Below are 22,500 nucleotides of genomic sequence, written 5' to 3'. Positions count from 1 at the left end.
TCAAAACCCTTCCGTTTCCACTTTTTTTTCTTTTCATTGCCTCTGTAAAGTTCAGGACAGGGTAGGGACTATTCAATATATATATATATATATATATATATATATATATATATATATATATATATATATATATATATATATATATATATATTAATGTCTTTTCCTGTAATACTACAGTGTAATTTGAAAATAAGAAGGCCCATAAAACACTATTTAAACGTTGAAACCATATATTTCAGGCACTTGTTTCTGTGCCCTGTTCACTGGTAGAATATGGACAGGTGGAAAGTTACAATGGTATATATACAAAAACATGAAGGTGTGGCCTTGGGCCTCCGACCGATTGACCAAATTCCCTAGTGGTTTTGGCCTCATTAGCTCCCGTTTGGCGATGGATCTGGCGGTCGCGTTTCTTGGGTCATCTTCCTCAAAAGGGTCCGAGGATTAAGGTGTCAATGGCGTCCGATTTCCAATGTCCTCCTGACAGGTTCATATTGTTGGTTTGATTGATGATAGCAGATTCCAGCATCTTTCTTTTGTCGGACAGCTACTCTGAAAAAACTCCGCCCCACTCCAGTTAATGACATTGTATTTCTAATATGTGGAAAATTCCCGAATCCTGATCTGTTATTCTTTGCGAGAGCGATCTTGTCTCGCCTACATAAATGTCATGAACACGGTATCTTGTAAACTCCGCTTCTTCCCTTTTGTTATTTAAGTATACGTTAACGAGCGAACTCCTGATGGATTTGGGATAATGGAAAATGAAAGGATTATTAGAACTGAGTTGCTCGGTGGCCTTTTGGATGTTTTCATCGTATGGAAGCTTTATTTTGTTGTTGCAGAGGCCCGATGAAAACATCCAAAAGGCCACCGAGCAACTCAGTTCTAATAATCCTTTCATTTTCCATTATCCCAAATCCATCGGGAGTTCGCTCGTTAACGTATACTTTAAATAACAAAAGGGAAGAAGCCGAGTTTACAAGATACCGTGTAGTAATTGTCATGACACATTTATGTAGGCGAGACATATCTCGCAAAGAATAACAGAGCACAAAAGATCCTTACGCGTTTCCCCATATTAGAAATACAGGGCATGTCATTAACTGGAGGGGGGAGTTGGTTTTCAAGAGTAGCTGTGTCAAAAGAAAGATGCTGAATCTGCTATCATCAATCAAACCAACAATATGAATCTGCATTGAAATCGGACGCCATTGACACCTTAAACCCTTTTGAGGAAGATCAAGAAAACCGCCAGATCCATCGCCAAACGGGAGCTAATGAGGCCAAAAACCACTAGGGAATTTTTTCTCCTTTAAGAAACGCCACCTCCTTAACATCGGAGGCCCAAGGCCACACCTTCATGTTTTTGTATATATACCATTGTTCAGTCCATATTTTACTAGTGAACAGCACAGAAACAAGGAAATATATGGGATAGTGTTTTATGGGCCTTTCTTATTTTTTATATATATATATATATATATATATATATATATATATATATATATATATATATATATATATATATATATATATATATATATATATATAGCCTCGATGGCTCAGTCGGTTACAGCAGCAGCTTCGGACTTGTAGAGGTCTGTGGCGCGGGTTCAATCCCTCAAGCCGGCTGATCAGAGAGGCAGACACTTTGCTATCCGTGTAGACATCCCGGGATTATATATGTAATCAACGGATAGGTTTGCTTAAAAAGCAAATGGATGTTACAGACTAAATACACACACAAAACAAAGCCACTACAACACCTTCTAAAAACATAAACATCTCACACGTCTCGAACGCTCGCCATACCCGCGCAATAACTTCTCGCTGCTGGGAAGAAAGGGCGTTGGGTCTGGTATGATACATGAAACATACGTACCGGGGTCTAAGCGATGTCAGGCAGGGCAGCCGATCGAGACCACAGGTCTACCCCAAAGCCAAATCAAAAAGTCCTTCAAAAGAAGGCATCGTGCTTACCCCATACAAAAATGGGAATAAAAGCACGTTAAAAGAAAAAGAAGAAGAAGAAGATATATATATATGTATATAATATATATATTATGTATACAATATATATACTTATATATATAATATATAATTATAATATATATATTATATATACAATATATATACTTATATATATAAATATATAGATATATAATTATAATCACTTATACATAATATGTACATACATATATATGCATATGTATACATATATATACACATATACGGTATGTATGGATAGCAGTCATCGAGGCAGTTATTACGGGAAGTGGTTGCCTATCGGGCGCAACGTATTCCATTGATAATCAGCAGCTACCTACCTGGAGTAGCTGGAGACACAGTTGCCGAGCAGTCTTCAACAGTACACAAACCCCAGTTCGACCAAGGTCCAACAGCACAGTCTCTCTCACAACCCACTTCGCACCTTTGGGAATAGGAAGTCAAGAAATGTCAGTATAACATCATAACAATGCATATGTACGTTTATATTTATATGTATATTATATATGAAATTTAAAAATACCGTGAAGTGCTTCTCAGTCATGTACAGAAGGATTCACAGTGATATTCTTTGATTATCAAGACGAAATGCATATATTATTGCAAATAAATTTCGTCCTGATAATCAAAGTATATTACTGTACATTCTTCATATATATATATATATATATATATATATATATATATATATATATATATATATATATATATATATATATATATATATATATATATATATATATATATAGATTTACCACAGGAAGATTGAAAAACTTGGTGACTGTCCCTCAGAAAATGTCTGAGATGTAAAGACAAAACTGGTCAGTACTTATACCCAGTGTTTCATTTTGCCATTGATACATCTGTACATGCACACACACATATAAACTATATATATATATAATATATATATATATATATATATATATATATATATATATATATATATATATATATATATATATATATATATATAAAGATATTTATTACCTCTGCACCCTGGGTGGCGGCTCGACATGTATACACAAGTCATCGTGGACTGGGATCTGATCAGCTGCTCTAACGCAGGTCAGCTGACGCGTCTGGACGCCTCCGCCACATTCGATGGGCGTTTCCTCCGTCCCTGCAGAGGCCATGCACGGGCCCCAGGCTGAACTTACCCACTGGTACCTGGAAGAAGGAAACAGAGGTTCAGGACAACTTGAAAAGTTGCCTTTTTGGAAGTCGGGGTCTGGAATTACTCTTTGGTACCTGGAAGAATGAGACAAGAGGGTAAGAACAGCTGGAAATTGTGCCTATTTCAAAAATATTTAAGCTCTGGCATTAGCTATGGATACTTGGAAGAATTAGGCTAAGGAAGTTGAGGGCAACTGGAAATTATGCTTTTCTGGAAGGTGGGTTCTGGAATGACCGATTGGCACCTAGAAGAATTAAGCAGAGGTAAGGACAACTGGAAATGGTGTCTATATGTGAGCTGGGTTCTGGAATTATTCATTGGTACCTAGAAGAATGAGACAGAAAGGGAAATGGTGCCTATATAACCTGGAGGAATGAGGCGAAGGAGGGTAAGAACAACTAAATTTGGTGCCATTTTAGAAGTTGTGTTCTGGAACTACCAATTGTTACCTGGAAGAATAAGGCAAAGAGGATAGGACAACTGGAAATGATGCCTATTTGAAAGTTGTGTTCTGGAATTACCTTTTGGTACCTGGAAGAATGAGGCAAAGAGGGGGAGGACAACTGGAAATCTTGCCTAATAGAAAGTTGCGTTCTGGAATTACCCACTGGCACCTGGAAAAATGAGGCAAAGTGGGTGAAGACAACTGAAAAGGTTCCTGTTTGAAACGCGTGCTCTGGAATCCTTCATAGGTAACTGGAAGAATGAGGTAAAGTAAGGTTAGGGCAACTGGAAATGGTGCCCTTTTGGGAGTTGTCTTCTGAAATTATCCATTGATACCTGGAAGAATGAGGCAAGGAGGGTGAGGACAATTGAAAGGGTGCCTATTTGAAAGTTGTTCTCCGGAATCACCCCTTGGTACATGGAAGAATAAGTAAAAGAAGGTAAGGACAACTTGAAATGGCGCCCTTTTGGGAGTTGTGTTCTGGAATTATCCATTGGTACCTGGAAGAATGATGCAAGAAGGTGAGGACATCTGAAAATGTTGCCTATTTGAAAGTTGTGTTCTGGAAATGACCATTGGTACCTGCAAGAATGATCTGGGGTGATCTGGAGTTACTCTTTGGTACATAAGAGAATTAGGTAAAGAGGGTGAGGACACCTGGAAATTGTTCCAGTTTGAAAGTTGTGCTCTGAAATTACCTATTGGTACCTGGAAGAATGAGGAATTCGGCATATAACATTAGTCCAACGCCCTTTGGAAATGGCTACTCTTTTTTTTTTATTATTATTAATTGAAATCTGGAAGAATGGATTATTTTGGAAAATGAAAGTTATGTCTGTGTAGATAGAGCCTTTTATTGTTTTTTTTTTAATTCGGGAAAATTAACATTTTCTCCGTTTTTTTCCTTTGTAAGATTGAGAGGTCATAATTAAGATGGATTTCCATGTTTCGAAATGTTCTTCAGTATCAAAGCTGTATTAAATTATTTAATCCATGAAGTAATTGATAAATGAATTTTTAACGCGATTTAACTACATAATTATCATGTCCTCTAGCAAGAGGGCCATTAGTTCCACTTAAACATGAAATTTCATCATGAGAAAGTATTTAATTTAAACACATGCAATGCAGTTCAGAAAGAAAATATTCCACTGTTTCACTTTGCTTTGAAAATTTTATCTAACAATCAAAATATTTCACTATATCCTAGAGCTTTAAAAAAAATACACTCTGACAATCAAAATATTCCACTGTTCCCCTTTGCTTTGAAAATACAATCTAACAATAAAAATATTTCACTGTTTCCATGTACTTTATAAAATACAGTCTAACAATCAGATTATTCCACTGTTTCCCTTTGCTTTGAAAATATTATCGAACAATCAAAATATTCCACTGTTTCCCTTTGCTTTGAAAATATTATCGAACAGTCAAAATATTCCACTATTTCCTTTTGTTTTGAAAATGTTATCTAACAATCAAAATATTCCACTATTTCCTTTTGTTTTGAAAATGTTACTTAACAATCAAAATAGTCCACTATTTCCTTTTGTTTTGAAAATGTTGTCTAACAATCAAAATATTCCACTATTTCCTTTTGTTTTGAAAATTTTATCTAACAATCAAAATATTCCGCTATTTCCTTTTGTTTTGGAAATGTTATCTAACAATCAAAATATTCAGCTATTTCCTTTTGTTTTGAAAATGTTACTTAACAATCAAAATATTCCACTATTTCCTTTTGTTTTGAAAATGTTATCCAACAATCAAAATATTCCGCTATTTCCTTTTGTTTTGAAAATATTATCTAACAATCAAAATATTCCACTGTTTTAAAAATACATAACAATCAAACTGTTCCACTATGTGTGTAATCTAACAACTCAAAATATTCCCCTATTCCCTTGTGCTTTGGGAAATATAATTTAGCAAGAACTTCTTTCGTTAGTTTTTTTCTATTCGACGAATTTAAGAGCATCATTGTATTTCGGTTGAACAAATTCAGTTACGTTCTTCTCTTTTTACTTTTAAAAAAAGAAAGTTTAGGGAGTTTTTTATAACCGTAATAAATTACAGCGGAAAATGGCGCTTAAAGACGAAATAAATTACTTTACTGGAGTTAAACAAAGAATACATGTACCCAGACTGCCTGGTCTATTTTTTTAAAGAAGAATATTGTTGGCAATATTCTTTGGTGAAGTCATATTTAGTCTTTAGATTTTATTATTATTATTATTATTATTATTATTATTATTATTATTATTGGAGAAATAAATTCTCATTTATGCATATGTACATATATATAAAGATAAAACTGTGGATTTGTTTCTCCATTTTAAGACTCGTGTTACTATGAGTATTTTATTATTATTATTATTATTATTATTATTATTATTATTATTATTATTATTATTATTATTATTATTATTATTATTATTATTATTATTATTATTCATGAAAATTTCATAATCAAATGAGTACTAAAATTGTGTAAAAATTTAGCCCTTTTCAAGTGTAAATATACATTTTATTATTATTTATAAAAATTTCCATAAATTATCAAATATTTTCAAAATTATCACATGACTGACTAAAATTGTGCAAAAGTCCACGCTGATTCAAGAGTAAATATATATTCTCGAATATATATTTACACTCACACCACTGAGGATTTCACCATTATTATTGTTAGAATTACTTTTATTATTATAATTTTTATTATTGTTGTTGTTGTTTTAATATACACAGCAAGAAATAGTTCGTCCAGCCAACGAAACTTTTTTTCTTATATAATGAATTTTTATTCATTTTTCATTTTGGCTGAAAGGTAGAGAGTCTGTATAATATCTGCATGTAACTGGCTAGTACAGTTGGTAACTTGGCCTCGAAATCTCGGGGACCAGCGTTCGCTCCCCGTCAAGGAGCGGATAATGAGACAGCCTATTGAATAGTTACTGCCCTGAGGGACGACATGGTGGGGGAGGGGGCCGGGTTACCCGGCTGATGTCCTCCTTAGAGACCATAGCCTGTGGGAGGACTGAACAACTTCAACTTCAATTTCAACTGTATCGACAATATAATTACCTAATAAGCGTTATTGATGTTGAAAACTTTTCAAAAATGATAAACGACACTCAGGAAAAATAGGGAATCTCTGAACTGTAATGAACTGATATTACACGCTGATCACAGTCACATGAACTCATCATAATTTGCATTGAAAACTATTAAACGTTATTAAACTTTATGGGCCGTTATTTTCATATTAGCCAGCTAATAATCAGGATGAGTGGAAATGATTCGATGATGTGATAATATCCTGACATCGAATTAGTAAAGGGAAAAGTATTCGTTTTCACTTGAGATTTTAAAATGCTATTTTTCTTTTTTACTAGAACACTGGGCTTGCATGTCTTGAATCTGACCTCATATTCTCCTGCGCTAGGTCTCTCTCTCTCTCTCTCTCTCTCTCTCTCTCTCTCTCTCTCTCTCTCTCTCTCTCTCTCTCTCTCTCTCTCTCAGTGTGATAACTGATTCGTTTCTTTCTCTATTTCATTGCCAGTGTTAACTAAGAATACCCTTCTTGAGCTTGGCCTATTGTTACCGCTTACGTTAATGACCTGTTTCATTTAGTATCTTTGGAAGTGTACATATTTTGAATATTCATAAGACTCAGAAAACCAGACCGAGCCTTGATCATCCAATAAGAGGAGAGAGAGAGAGAGAGAGAGAGAGAGAGAGAGAGACTACTGTATTATGCAGATTGAACATAAAGGGTGTCTATTTCCCACTGCGACCCCATTCGGCTTTATGAGGAGACAGAGTGAATATGAGAGAGAGAGAGAGAGAGAGAGAGAGAGAGAGAGAGAGAGAGAGAGAGAGAGAGAATTGCAGTTGCGTCCAAATTGTCAAGGAGTATTTGTTTATTTTAATGAATCACAATGATGACATTTAAAACCAGTTAACGTTTGTGTCCACAGATTAAAAATTAGTTTCAACTATACAAAAGCTAAATTCAAGGGGCTAACTAATATCCGTATATTGCCCAGGCGAGAAGGAAAGTAATAAAGAGAGAGGCAGATAAAAGATTAAGAGGTGAACTTGACCCCAATAGAAGGCTCAGAGGCTCCTCTTGAATTTCCCCGTTCTTGACTGACCAAATTTTCCTGGGCCAAATTGACAAGCCTCTCTTCCTCTTCTGACTAAACAAATTTATCTCTTCTTCCGGATTAGATGATGATTGAGAATATTTCAAGGATGATATTGTTTTTAAGTTTTATATAAAAAAACAAAAGATTTATAATTAAAGATTACTCTGTGGATAACAAAAGAGAGAATCATAATGTAGAATTAGGTGACAAAGCAAAGTCACATACAGATATAATGGAAGAGGAATTATATGAGATTATAACAAAGACTCGTAGAAAGAAGGAAGAAAGTTAATGGCAAAAAAGCAAAGTTTGGAGAATCACGTGAAATGAAGGAAAACACGAGAATAATAATAATAGCAGTTAAAAGAAGAATCTTGACAGACAGGAAGAAGGATTAATGTGAAATAACACAAGAATTAGCCGAATTGAAGGAAAACACGAGGATAATGACAGTAATTAAAAGAAGAATCTTTACAGACAGAAAGACAAATTAATGTGAAATAATACAAGATCATATTGGTATTCATTTCCTTCATAACAATACCCACCTTTAGAGTAAATATAAATTTTTATTAATTAAGGAGAGCGAAGCAATCTGCCGTGAAGAAATATAGCAGCAGCTCTCTCTCTCTCTCTCTCTCTCTCTCTCTCTCTCTCTCTCTCTCTCTCTCTCTCTCTCTCTCTCTCTCTCTCTCTCTCTCTTAGACCATATTCACTGTCTCCTCATAAAGTCGAATGCGGTCGCAGTGAGATAAAGACACTCTTCATGTTTAACTTCATGTTACAGTAGTCTCTCTCTCTCTCTCTCTCTCTCTCTCTCTCTCTCTCTCTCTCTCTCTCTCTCTCTCTCTCTCTCTCTCTCTCTCTCTCTTTTATTGGGTGATCAAGGTTCGGTCTGGTTTTTCGAGTCTTATGATTTCGTAAACAGATTTAGAAAGATAGGCCAGTAGGAAATAATATTAGATAATTTGATTATTTGCAAAGTCACACAGGAAGAAAGAACACCAACAAATAAACAAATAAAGAAATAAAACAAAAAGATTCAAATTCTGGAGGTCCCACTGGGAGGCCATACTTGGTATCGCAAAACAATCTGCCTTAGAAAAATATAATAACATTATATAAACAAATTTAAAAAGATAGGACAATAGGAAATAATAATAGATTATTTACAAAGTCACACAGGAAGCCAGAACACCAAACAGATAAATAAATAAACAAATAAATAAAAAAAGAATCCAAATTCTGGAGGTCCCACTGGGAGGCCTTACTTGGTATCGCAGGGTTGCAGACTCGGGTCCGGCAAGGTGTGTTTCTCGAGCAGATGAGGGCAGGGGACTCCGTTCCCCTGCTGCAGGGCCAGGCCCCTCCTCCTCCTCTCCCTCACTTCTCTCACGACCTGCGAGAGAGAGAGAGAGAGACAGAGACAGAGAGATATTAGGACGTTTTCAAGGGCCCCGTCTTTGGCTGGGAAATCGGGCTGAAGGAATTAAGGCATTTTTTTTTTCATCTCGGAGGAAACGTTTGCATGAGAATGAGGGAGGAAAGGAATGATCTTTAATCCGAGTCGGTGTGAGAGGTCGTCTTAGAATTTGTTTGTGCGTGTGTGTGTGTGTGTGAGAGAGAGAGAGAGAGAGAGAGAGAGAGAGAGAGAGAGAGAGAGAGAGAGAGAGAGAAGAGAAGAGAGAGAGAGAGAGAGACATAGAAGAGAAATGGAGAGAGAGAGAGAGAGAGAGAGAGAGAGAGAGAGAGAGAGAGAAGAGAGAAATGGAGAAGAGAGAGACAGAGAGAGATAGAGAAGAGAGAGAGAGAGAGAGAGAGATAGAGAGAAGAGAGAGAACGAGTGAGATAGAGAGAAGAGAGAGAGGGAGAGAGAGAGAGAGAGAGAAGAGGGAGGGAATGTGTGTGTGTGAGAGAGAGAGAGAGAGAGAGATAGAATGTCATTGAAAACCAGGAACAGCAGAGATACAACAGTATCAATGCAAAGGAGAAGAGGAGAGGAATAATTTTACATAAAAACAAATGGAAGAGAGAGAGAGAGAGAGAGAGTGAAATGTAATTGAAAACAAAGCACAACAGGAATAAAAGACTATCATTGCAAAGGAGAAGAGGAGCGGAATAATTTTACATGAAAACAAAGAGAGAGAGAGAGAGAGAGAGAGAGAGAGAGAGAGAGAGAGAGAGAGAGAGATGTAATTGAAAACAAAGCACAACAGAAATAAAAGACTATCAATACAAATACCTAGAGAGGAGAGGGAGAATTTAGCGTAGAAAAAACAGAAACAAATGGAAGAGAGAGAGAGAGAGAGAGAGAGAGAAATTGCTGTCTTCATGCGAAGGCAGGAAAAATAAATTGTTTAATTAAAGCCAGCTCGAGAACAATGTTGAATTCTAGAAAAAGAAAGAGAGAGTGGGGTAGAATGAATGAGTTAGAGAGAGAGAGAGAGAGAGAGAGAGAGACATCGTGTGTATTTAGGGGTCTCCTCATGAAATAATTCCACCAGTGAAATGTTACCGAGGAAGGAATAAAGAAACAGTAAATGGATGGACAGATAGATAGATAGATAAACTGGCTGATAGATAGATAGATAGATAGATAAACTGACAGAAAGATAGATAGATAGTCAGACTGATAGATAGACAGAGAAAAACTCAAAGTAAAAAGATTTGAAATAAATGATTTACTTGACGCTTCTGAAAGCTATTGATTAAAGGCTGACATTTCATGGATCAGATTTGTTCATATTTTAATATATTTCTTTGTGATTGCCTTTCAGAACTGACAGCCAATCTAGCATGTTCATTTCCTTCATAACAATATCTAGCTTTATCGGTAAATATAATTTTTTTCCTTATTAATTTGGAAGAGCGAAACAGTCTGCTTCTGAAGAATATTATATTAATTTATAGATAAAATTAGCTTTTTAAAACATGTAAACACATAGATTTGGGACAGAAGATATATTGATGTGGGAGAAAAAAATAGAAGCATTGTTCTTGAATGTGACTCTCTCTCTCTCTCTCTCTCTCTCTCTCTCTCTCTCTCTCTCTCTCTCTCTCTCTCTCTCTCTCTATTGATGTAAGAGAAAAATTAGAAGCATCGTTCTTGAATTTAATACTCTCTCTCTCTCTCTCTCTCTCTCTCTCTCTCTCTCTCTCTCTCTCTCTCTCTCTCTCTCTCTCTCTCTCTGTATTGATGTCCGAGAAAAATTAGAAAAATTGTTCTTGAATATAATTCTCTCTCTCTCTCTCTCTCTCTCTCTCTCTCTCTCTCTCTCTCTCTCTCTCTCTCTATTGATGTCCGAGAAAAAATTAGAAGCATTGTTCTTGAATATAATCTCTCTCTCTCTCTCTCTCTCTCTCTCTCTCTCTCTCTCTCTCTCTCTCTCTGTATTGATGTCCGAGAAAAATTAGAAGAATTGTTCTTGAATATAATCTCTCTCTCTCTCTCTCTCTCTCTCTCTCTCTCTCTCTCTCTCTCTCTCTCTCTCTCTCTCTCTCTCTCTCTGTATTGATGTCCAAGAAAATTAGAAGAATTGTTCTTGAATGTGATATTGATGTCCGAGAAAAATTAGAAGCATTGTTCTTGAATGTAATCTCTCTCTCTCTCTCTCTCTCTCTCTCTCTCTCTCTCTCTCTCTCTCTCTCTCTCTCTCTCTCTCTCTCTGTTAAAAGGGTCTTAGCAGCTGCAATAGTCATATTGCTGAAGACATAGCCAATATATCCAACGCAAAACTCCGCATTATGTGTCATGTTTCCTGCAGTGCGTCCTCCATTCTAATGCACGAGAGAGAGAGAGAGAGAGAGAGAGAGAGAGAATGGTCTATGGGAATGCGGGCGGAAGGATCCTGTGATTGATGATAATGATAATCTTCTTCAGTTTCATTACCCTCAGAATAGACAGTAAAGAATTATGAGTATAATAATGGTGCTTATGAATATTTCATCATACTTTATCATTTAAAAAAAAAAAGACATATATCTGTAGCCCTCTAAAATCAAAAGCCACTTACAAAAATATTCAAAAGACGCCTAATCAGTAAAGACAAGATTCTGTATACAAATCGGTAAATGTAAAATGAAACAGTACAATAAGTCAATACTGGTACGTTTACAGGTGCAAATATAAAGAAAAAATATGTCAGGATGCAGTTGTAAATCAAAATGAGTTGAAATGTTTGAAAATATCAAACTTATTTATTTTGTTTCTCTTGGTATTTACAGATAGATTTGTAGCAAATATATATATATATATATATATATATATATATATATATATATATATATATATATATATATATATATATATATATATTTATATATATATATAATATATATATATATATATATATATATATATATATATATATATATATATATATATATATATATATATATATATATATATATATATATATATATATATATATATATATATATATATATATATATATATATATATATATATATAATAATATATATATAATGATCCAATGGCTGTGTGTAAGTTAAACTTTCTCCAAAAATTACTTTTCCTCTCAGAGACAAAAAGCTGGTCCAAGATCTTACCAGTCCATTTGGAGCAATGCATCCTGGGACGATAGTTTCCCAACTGGACCACTGGGTGACAAGGCAGTCCCGGTCCACAATACAGGTCCGGAACCTCATGGCTTGGAACTCAATGGCTGAGATGCAGAACCTTTTGGTTTATAAAGAGAATAAGTTATTAGTCTTGAAAACACTTCGAGGAAAAGGTTAGGTTAAAGTACGTTGTCCGGCCTAGAACGCAATGGCTGAGATTCAAAACCTATTCATGTATAGAGAATAGTAATTAGTTTCCAAATACGCTTTAAAGAAAAGCTTTAGGTAAAGTCAGGCTCGGTTAAAGTAGGTTGCTAATCCTGATTCTTCTTTTGTGTCTTTCTCTTGAATCGGAACTAATTTAGGTTGATACTAAAATTCTTGAAATGAATAGGGGCTCTCGACCATCGCAGACCTCCGCCAAGTTGGATGAGTCTATTTCCAAAAAGTCATTTCACTCTAAAGGTTTCATTTCTATCACTCCCTAAATGTAATCACTTATGGCAGTTACGATGCCCAAGTTTGGTAAAATTTTCTTAAAAAATCCAAACCTACCTTTTTGGGCAATCGTGCTATATTAATCAAACAAAGACACCGAACTAAAAATAGGACCTGTATGGTAACGTAGATGTTAAGTCAGATATAATTTTGGCAAATATTCAGGTCATGGAGATGAGTATATAGCATCTATACAGTAGGTCACATGTATAATAAATACGTGTTATATAGTCGCACTGACCCAAGTTTGGCCAAATTTTTGCAAAAATCCAGACCTGATTGTCTGGTCAATCCCGTTGCTAATCAGACAAAGAAACTGAACTAAAATTATGACCTGTTTGTTGACGGTAAATGTTAAATCAAATATAGTTCAAGCAAATATTCAGGTCGAAGAGACTGGTATATACTCGTATAGCATCTATAGGTCACATGTGTGATAAAGGTATTTTTGAGTCACAGTGACTACTCTCTCCTTGTCTTTTCATATTTTTGGACTGTTATCTATATATACACAGTGAATAATCACAGATACACTATCCAACAATGCTGTAAGCCTTAAATAACGTTAGGTCTTGTAAGTTTTGTATCAGGGAGTGAGTCATACCTAAGAAAACGAAAAATACAAAGAAGTTTATGTACAAAAGCTCATGCAAATATAAACTGTTACATAATAACGCACACAGAGTGGTATTATTCACCCAACAATATCTGTGCTGTCACAGAAATTAGATTATTCCAGTATCTTACGATGCAAGGTGGTACAATGGCATAAACTAAAGGTCAAAGTAGTACTATTACTCACCTGAGTGGAAGTCGAGTTCCATTACTGTGAATGCAAGCCATCTTCCTCTCTTGGCGTCCGACAACCGGCAAATTGTCGTGATCCTCCTCCTCCTCCTCCTCTGTGTCGTTGTCTTCCTCTGGGGCAATCATCTCCTCATCTACAGCGAGGACCTTCTCTTCGTTGTCTGAGAGCACCCCCTCGGGCGGGTCCTCGTCGAAGTGACCCGGAATGAGGTTCGACGATTCGTCGAAGTCTTTGTGTCGCGGTCCCAGAATCGAGTTGTAACTCCTACCCCAGTCTCTCTTGAGGGAGAGCCCCAGAAGACCCCGCTTGGGAAATGAAGCAAACTCTCTCTCTTTATCCCAGGGTTCTGGTAGTTCTGCCCTGGTCCTCTTGCCCAGTCTTTCCCCCACGACCCCAGGTCCCCTGTGTCCTTCCAACCGTCTTGCCTGTCGCTTCTCAGGCGTCACTCCGTCGCCCCTGAGGCCTTGGCACGGCCCCCACTTTCCAACTCTCAGTTTCACATTGGGAGAAGAAGAAGAAGAAGAATCCAGCAACGCTTCCTCGCGAAGGAGAGAGGAGGAAGAGATGTTGAGGCATTCACCGGGGCACGGACGGGATTGGATGAGAGCAGGGCAACCTTCGCCCCCTTGGGACGGCGCTACGAGAACGGTCCGCGTGCGGTGGCTGGAAGAGTCTTGGCAAGAACATGTTGACCACCTACTCCAGGGGCCCACGATACAGTTCTGGGGACAGGGAGTCTTGCAGTGGATAGCCCTGGCCGGTGGCGGTGTGCTGCACTCTGAGTCTGTGTAAGATATGCTGCCGTGGACCCTGCAGATGACGAATCTCAGGCGGTACCCTCTGCATAATCCCTCTGAGTCCATGAAGCGCTCTTTGTCCAGTATGCATGGCGACCAATTGCCAGCTTCCCATTTCCCACCTGGAAAGACAAAGAATAGACACAGTGATATCCAGTATCAAGATATATGACTATCCAACCCAAAACAGTATCACTCTATACAGTTGCATAATGGGGCAAGAAAGAGATTCAGAAAATAGAATAAATTAAACAGACTAATTAACTTCAATTGTCTGTGCAACATGCTCAAATATGGTTAAGGAGTAACTGTGCTAGTATGTTCCAATCCAATCCTTAGGGTGTGTCCACACTACAGTAAAGCACTTCACAAACACATGTACAACTTGTCTGCAACTTATTCACACACACATATCACAAACAAGTAGAAGACCAGTCAGGCAAATGCTGGATAATCATATGGAACACTGGATAATCATATGGACCGCTGGTTATAGCAACCAATAAGTCGTTTACTTGTGCACAACTTGTTATTGATGTGTGCAACAAGTTGGTGACATGTTTATATATGTTTTTCAGCAGTACGGATACACCCTTGCAGTTATACACTTTGAATGTATTACTCCATTCAAGGTATGTACCTATAAGGCCGCGTGCAACTGCTGTAAAACACATATATAAACACGTGACCAACTTGTTGCACACACGTCAAGAACAGGTTTTGTACAAGTCGCCGACTTATTGATAGTTATAACCAGTGTTTCATATGATTAAACGAGAGAAATCAGGAGTAATACAAGAGAAATCTGGTGTAATACAAGATAAAGTATGTAGTAATAAAAGATAAATCTGGACTACTAAAAGATAAAGCGTGTAGTAATACAAATCTGGAGGAATACAAGATAGAATCTGTTGTAATACAAGAGAAACCTAGAGTAATAGAAGATAAATATGGAGCAATACAAGATAAAATAGGGAGTAATAAAAGATAAATCTGGAGCAATACAAGATAGAATCTGGAGTAATAGAGGATCAATTTGGAGTTATACAAAAATAATCTAGAGTAATACAAGTTGAATCTGGAGTAATACAAGATAAATCTGGTGTAATTAAGATAGAATTGGTAGTAATAAAATATAAATCTAGAAGAATACAAGATAAAATCCCTACTAATAAAAGATACGTCTGGAGTAATATAAGATAAATCTGTAGTAGTACAAGATAAGGCTGGAATAATACAAGATAAATAAAAGTGGAAAATTTTTTTTTTTTTTCAACCTACATTTACACATTTTTTCCTTTGGAAAATAACGGTTCACTGCTGTGTGAAAAAAGGTTGGATAAAATCCTAAAAAGTACAATTTAAATTTTGCCGCCAGTCTTGTATTAACTAACAGGGAGTGTTTCAATAATGCCTGCCTTCTGGCCCCGAGAGTCTACGAGAGGAAAACAAGAGGAAAACTGCCGGACAGTTTTCCTATTGTAGAGGAAAACTACCAGGACTGTTTTCATCTGAAAGAGGAAAACTTCAGGGCAGTTTTCCTAAAACTGGCAGACAATTTCCCTCTACAAGAAGAAAACTACCGGACAGTTTTCCTCTTTGAGAAAGAAACTGCCGTGCAGTTTTCATCTACAAAAGGAAAACTGGCAGACAATTTTCCTCAACAAGAGGAAAACTAGCTGACAGTTTTCATCTACAAGAGGAAACTGGCAGACAGTTTTCCTCTACGAGAGGACAACAGTTTTCCTCTATGAGAAGAAAACTACCGGACAATTTTCCTGTACAAGAGGAAAACTGGCAGACACCTTTCCTCTACAAGAGGAAAACTGGCAGACAACTTATCTCAACAAGAGGAAAACTGGCAGACAATTTTCCTCTAGAAGAGGAAAACTGGCAGACAGTTTTCCTCTACAAGAGGAAAATTGGGAGACAATTTTCCTCAACAAGAGGAAAACTGGCAGACAATTTTCCTCTACAAGAGGAAAACTGGGAGACAATTTTCCTCTACAAGAGGAAAACTAGCGGACAGTTTTCCTCTACGAGAGGAAACTGGCAAACAATTTTCCTCTACAAGAGGAAAACTGGCAGATAGTTTTCCTCTACAAGAGGAAAATTGGGAGACAATTTTTTACAAGAGGAAAACTGACAATTTTCCTCTACAAGAGGAAAACTAGCGGACAGTTTTCCTCTACAAGAGGAAAACTGGCAGACAGTTTTCCTCTACAAGAGGAAAACTAGCGTACAGTTTTCCTCTACAAGAGGAAAACTGGCAGACAACTTTCCTCTACAAGAGGAAAACTTCGTACAGTTTTCCTCTACAAGAGGAAAAACTGGCGGACAACTTTCCTCTACAAGAGGAAAACTCATGGACAATTTTCCTCTACGAGAGGAAAACTGGCGGACAGTTTCCATGTTGACGCCTGTAATACCGGGAGGGGGCCACAGTGCCTCTTTAAAGGCCAATGTCGCTTTGCCGTCATTTTTTGTTATTTGTTTGCCTATCTGTTTTTATTTGTTGGCTTTGAAGTTTTCAGCTGTATTTTCCTGTATCTTATTTGTATTGTATTTGTTTGTATTATATTTTATGGATTTGTATTTACCTGGAAGATAGTGCTACCAGGTGATAAATTTAACACGTGCAGAAGTGAAGTTTGAACGGTGGCACTAAATTCAGTGCTCAGGTCAGTGTGTTTAGCAGAGGCTTGACAAAGGGAGTTGCTTTCAGATGGGCAAAGAGCTGTTTGTATCACATACATGTACGTAAACACACACATAACACACACATGCATGTGTATATATATGAATACATATATATACACATACATACATACATATGTGTGTGTGCACACACACATATATATAATATATATATATATGTATAATATATATATATATAGGATATATTATATATAAATGAATATATATAAATAAACTTCTGACTCACATTGGGAACGAACCTCAGTATCGGGTGACAGGCCAAAGGGTACCGGTAGGTTTAACCTTCTCACATGAGCTTGGTAGGTCATTCGGTACCGCATTGGCCTGTTACTCGGGATACCGAGGTTCGTCCCCGCTGTAAGTTAAAAATATATATATATATATATATATATATATATATATATATATATATATATATATGCATATATGTGTATATATATATATATATATATATATAATATATATATATATATATATATATATATATATATATATATATATATATATATAAATACATACAAACGTGCATAAGCATATCTATGCAAATAAGTGCACGCTGAATCTTTGTGCCCATCGCCAGGAATTCAGATCTCTTTACAAATAACAGTTTCCCTGCATTGGATCCCAGGGAATTTTTATGCGGCTTTCGAGACCGCCAGAGGCATCGACGAAGTCAAGAAGCCAAAAAATAGAGAAAAAGGAAAGAGGAAATCTTATCTTTTCCTGAAGAAGAGAGAATTCAGATCTCAAGAGCCCCGAAATAAGAACGTTTCGCTGAGTAAGTCTATTCAGTTTGGTAAATGTGCTTTGGTTTGGTTTTGAAATCTGGTTTGATTTGGTTTCTTTATAGTTCTCTGTAAAAGAAGATTATTGAGATGGCCTATTTGTCTGTCCGTCCGCGCTTTTTCTGTTTGCTCTCAGATCTTGAAAACTACTGAGGCTAGAGGGCTGCAAATTGGTATGTTGATCATCCACCCTCCAGTCATCAATCATACCAAATTGCAGCCCTCTAGCCTCAGTAGTTTTTATTTGATTTAAGGTTAAAGTTAGCCATGATCGTGCGTCTGGCACCGCCATAGGGGCCAACAACACATGCCACCACTGGGCCGTGGCTGAAAGTTTCATGGGCCGCGGCTGAGATTTTCATGGGCCGTGGCTGAGAGCTTCATAGAGCAATATACGCTGTACAGAAAACTCGATTGCGCCGAAGAAACTTCGGCGCACTTGTTTTTTGGTATTTTTAATTAGTCTTCCAAAAACTTATGGATTATAATTCTTTCATTGACTTTAAATGAAGTGCAATATATTTTTTCAGTTATACTAAAGTACAATATACAGTAATGGTCTGTATCTCGATATTAATAATAATGCATATTATTAGTGAAGATACATTCTTATGCAGCGTGCTTCATAGCCATTTGTTTAAAAAGAAGTGAAAAACATATATATAAATATTAGGAATATTTGGCGACTCCACCTCCTGCTTTTAAAAGGTGCAGTCAGACTGCCATTCCATTAAGCTTTAAATGGGTGCTATATTATTGTCAATAATTAGAGTAAGGGGCCAGTAACCTCACCTCTTAAAACATACACATATATGTATATATAATGTATATATTTATAAGTATATATATAAGTATATATAAGTATATATTTATAAGTATATAAACATTATATATATATTTATATATATATATATGTATATATGTATATATATACATTAAATATATATATTTGTATATATATATATATATATATATATATATATATATATATATATATATATATATAAAATATATATATACATGTATGTATAGTATGTATATATAGTATAGAATATAATACAGTTGTGACAATTCCTGTGCCTCTTGTACGTATTTACAAAAAAATTATGGTATGCAATTTAACTCCCATGTTTTTTTCAGTGAGAGAGAGAAAGAGAGGTCACTGACATTATCTATGCAACTATTACAAGAGAGCAGGTTTACATTCCAAAATATGAAGGTACATTTTTTATACAGTTAAGAGGGGATGAAGAGAGAGAGAGAGAGAGAGAGAGAGAGAGAGAGAGAAGATTTTACACACCACTAAGTGAATTCATGTTTTGAGGCTCTCTCTCTCTCTCTCTCTCTCTCTCTCTCTCTCTCTCTCTCTCTCTCTCTCTCTCTCTCATTTCTTCATTCTCAAAACATTTCATAATGGAATACATTTCACGTTATGGAATGTAAACTGTCTGTCTGTCTGTCTAATAAAATATATATATATATATATATATATATATATATATATATATATATATATATATATATATATGTATATATATATATATATATATATATATATATATATATATATATATATATATATATATGTATATATATATATGTATATATATATGTATGTATCAGAGATACAGGCAGACAGTTTACATTCCACCACATGAAATCATTTTTGAGAATGAAACTTTATACATATGAGAGAGAGAGAGAGAGAGAGAGAGAGAGAGAGAGAGAGAGAGAGAGAGAGATATATATGAATCTCACCCAATCCAACGAGCTACTCGCCTCATGTACCGAATTTCAAATGCCTCTCCTGATATCCAGAACTAAAAGATCTGGCAAAACTTTGTTCTTAAAAGTCGTTCCCTCTGGAAGTCTGGAATGCTAAATGCGTTCATGGCAAGTCTTCCAGAGCTGCGCTGGAAGGGATGCATTTAGAGGCTGTGACTCTGAGCTCTCATGACGAAATCCGGTTTGGCAGTGTGATGTTCCTTGCGAGAGAACTGTGAATGTTGCTCGTTTTGCACTGATTCTGGGATTGTGGGTCGTTGTGGTTTATTTCTCCATTTAAAAAAATTAATTTAAAAAATAATAATAATAATAATAATAATAATAATAAATTCGTGAAATAACCAATAACGATGCTGAATTCAGTATTCATTTAGGATTGTGCTTCATTGCGGTTCATTTCTCTGTTATAAAAAATAATAATAATAATAATAATAATAATAATAATTTGTGAAATAATTATTACAATACGGAATTCAGTATTAATTTCTGCCATAAATTAATAATAATAATAATAATAATAATAATATTATTATTATTATTATATTATTATTATTATTATTATTATGAATGATAATTCGTGAAATATTATTCACAACATGGGATGCAGTGTTAATTTACGCCATGAATAATAATAATAATAATAATAATGATAATAATAATAATAATAATAATAATAATAATAATAATAATAATAATAATAATAATAATAATAGTAAATCGCTCTTCTTCAATCCAACTCAAGTAATTAGATATCCACACTACTATTTGTGACAGCTGTGTCTTCCCACGCCCCAGTATTTAACTGTCACGGTCTGGTCTATGCAGTCGACAGATTCCTCTCTGAATACTGAAGTCATTTCGTTTCAGTGGCATGCGTTGGTTTATCTTGATTCCTGTGTTTTACTTTGTTTCGCTTAGCTCCTGTCAACCTCTTGAGATGTGGAGACGTTTGATTTCGTTGGTTATATGTATGTGTATTTATGTATGTATAGTATGTATATATATATATGTATTTATGTATGTATGTATATAGTTGATGATGAATGTGTGTGTTTGTGTATCAATCTATCTATCTAAATATTTATATATATGCATGTGTATATATATATACATATATGTATACATACATACAACTATCTATCTATCTAATATATATATATTATATATATATATACATATATATACACATACATACATGCATATATATACTGTATATATGTACATATATCCATGAATGTCTTATACTGTCATACCACAGTACAATGTGAAGTTATATACATATACACACTCAAAACACATACATACACATACACGCATACCTCCATACATACATATAAATATAAACAAACAAATAAACAAAGAGGAACACAATCAACACAATTTTTGTTTGACACATCGCCGTCGCTCTATCTGAAACGTCGGAAGAGAAGCACGATCAACACAATTTTTGTTTGACACATCGCCGTCGCTCTCTCCGGAACGTCACACCCGCTATTGCCCGTGAGCGAAGACAAAAGGCCCGTTTGCCTTTGTCGCATCAAACGTCTCGCGGACCGAACCTGAGGAAGGTAAAGAGAATTTATAGGACGACGACTCCTGAATACACGATTCAGAAGAAGGAAGAAGGCGGAGGATAAGAAGAAGATGGAGGAGAAGTAGAAGTGTAAGAAGAAGAAGAGAGAAGGAGAAGAAGTAGAAGATGAAGATGAAAATGAAGAATGAAGAATGAGAAGAAAGAGAACAACGAGAAGAAGAAGAAGAAGAAGAAGAAGAAGAAGAAGAAGAAGAAGAAGAAGGAGATTGAGAAGAAGTAGAAGATGAAAATGAAGAATAAGAAGGAGAAGGAGAAGAACGAGAAGAAGAAGAATGAAAAGCAGGAGGCTTTCCCCTCTCCCTCCTTCTCCTCCTCCTCCAGAAGAAGAAGAAGAAGAAGAAGAAGAAGAAGAAGGAGAAGTAGGGGAAGAAGAAGAAGAAGAGGAAGAAGAAGAAGAGGAGGCTTTTCCCTCTCCCCCCTTCTACTCCTCCAGAAGAAGAAGAAGAAAAAGAAGAGGAGGAAGGAGAAGAAGGGAAATAAGAAGAAGAACGTGAATAAGAAGAAGAAAGGGAAGGAGAAGAAGCAGGAGGTTTTCCTCTTCCACCCTCCCCCCTCCTCCCTCCTCCCTCCTCCAGGAGGAAGTCGATGCCTTTTGGCGCATCGCCATGGCCGACATGTTTCTTCCAAGCCCCGAGGACGGGCAGCCGAAAATGCAGGAATCATTTCTTTGTTGCTGGGGAAAGGAAAGATTGGATTTATGAGGGTAGGGTTGGGAGAAAGGCAAGGCGTTGTTGTGTCAGTGTTATTGTTCCAATAACAATAATAAAAATAATAGTAATTATTCATATAATAATATATAATATAATATATGTATATATATATGTGTGGGGGGAGCGTGTGTGTGTGTGTATATGTGATATAGGGCTTGACAAAGGTATGTAACCTTTATCTTGATCAGAGAAAGATGTAAAATGGAAATACACAGAGAGTAAAAGAAAGCTACAGAGAGAGAGAGAGAGAGAGAGAGAGAGGGGTTTTTATGATCGAAGCAAAATGTTTTTAAGAATCCGTAGAGAGGAGAGTGACTGGTTTGATGTTAAAGTCCGTATGAGATATGGCTGTTTTATATCCCAATTGCTGTTGAATATGTTAATGGATAGAGTGAGACATGAAATAACAAAAAAGTGAAATTAGACGCAGATGAAAAGATA

General features: G+C 35.8%; 1 protein-coding gene across 1 annotated transcript in view; it reads right to left on the bottom strand.

Moving 5' to 3' along the window:
* LOC136834935 (thrombospondin type-1 domain-containing protein 7B-like) overlaps window positions 1–22,500 on the bottom strand; it is a 155,426-nt gene that overhangs the window by 30,683 nt on the left and 102,243 nt on the right. Inside the window, 5 exon segments of the mRNA XM_067097780.1 lie at window positions 2,331–2,434; window positions 3,001–3,180; window positions 9,055–9,182; window positions 12,353–12,482; window positions 13,665–14,589. Coding sequence (XP_066953881.1) covers window positions 2,331–2,434; window positions 3,001–3,180; window positions 9,055–9,182; window positions 12,353–12,482; window positions 13,665–14,589 — 1,467 coding nt within the window.

The sequence above is a fragment of the Macrobrachium rosenbergii genome, chromosome 54 (genome assembly GCF_040412425.1).
Source record: "Macrobrachium rosenbergii isolate ZJJX-2024 chromosome 54, ASM4041242v1, whole genome shotgun sequence".
NCBI lineage: Eukaryota > Metazoa > Arthropoda > Malacostraca > Decapoda > Palaemonidae > Macrobrachium > Macrobrachium rosenbergii.
Note: the sequence above shows the minus strand (reverse complement) of the source record. Positions and strands in the feature narration are given on the sequence as shown.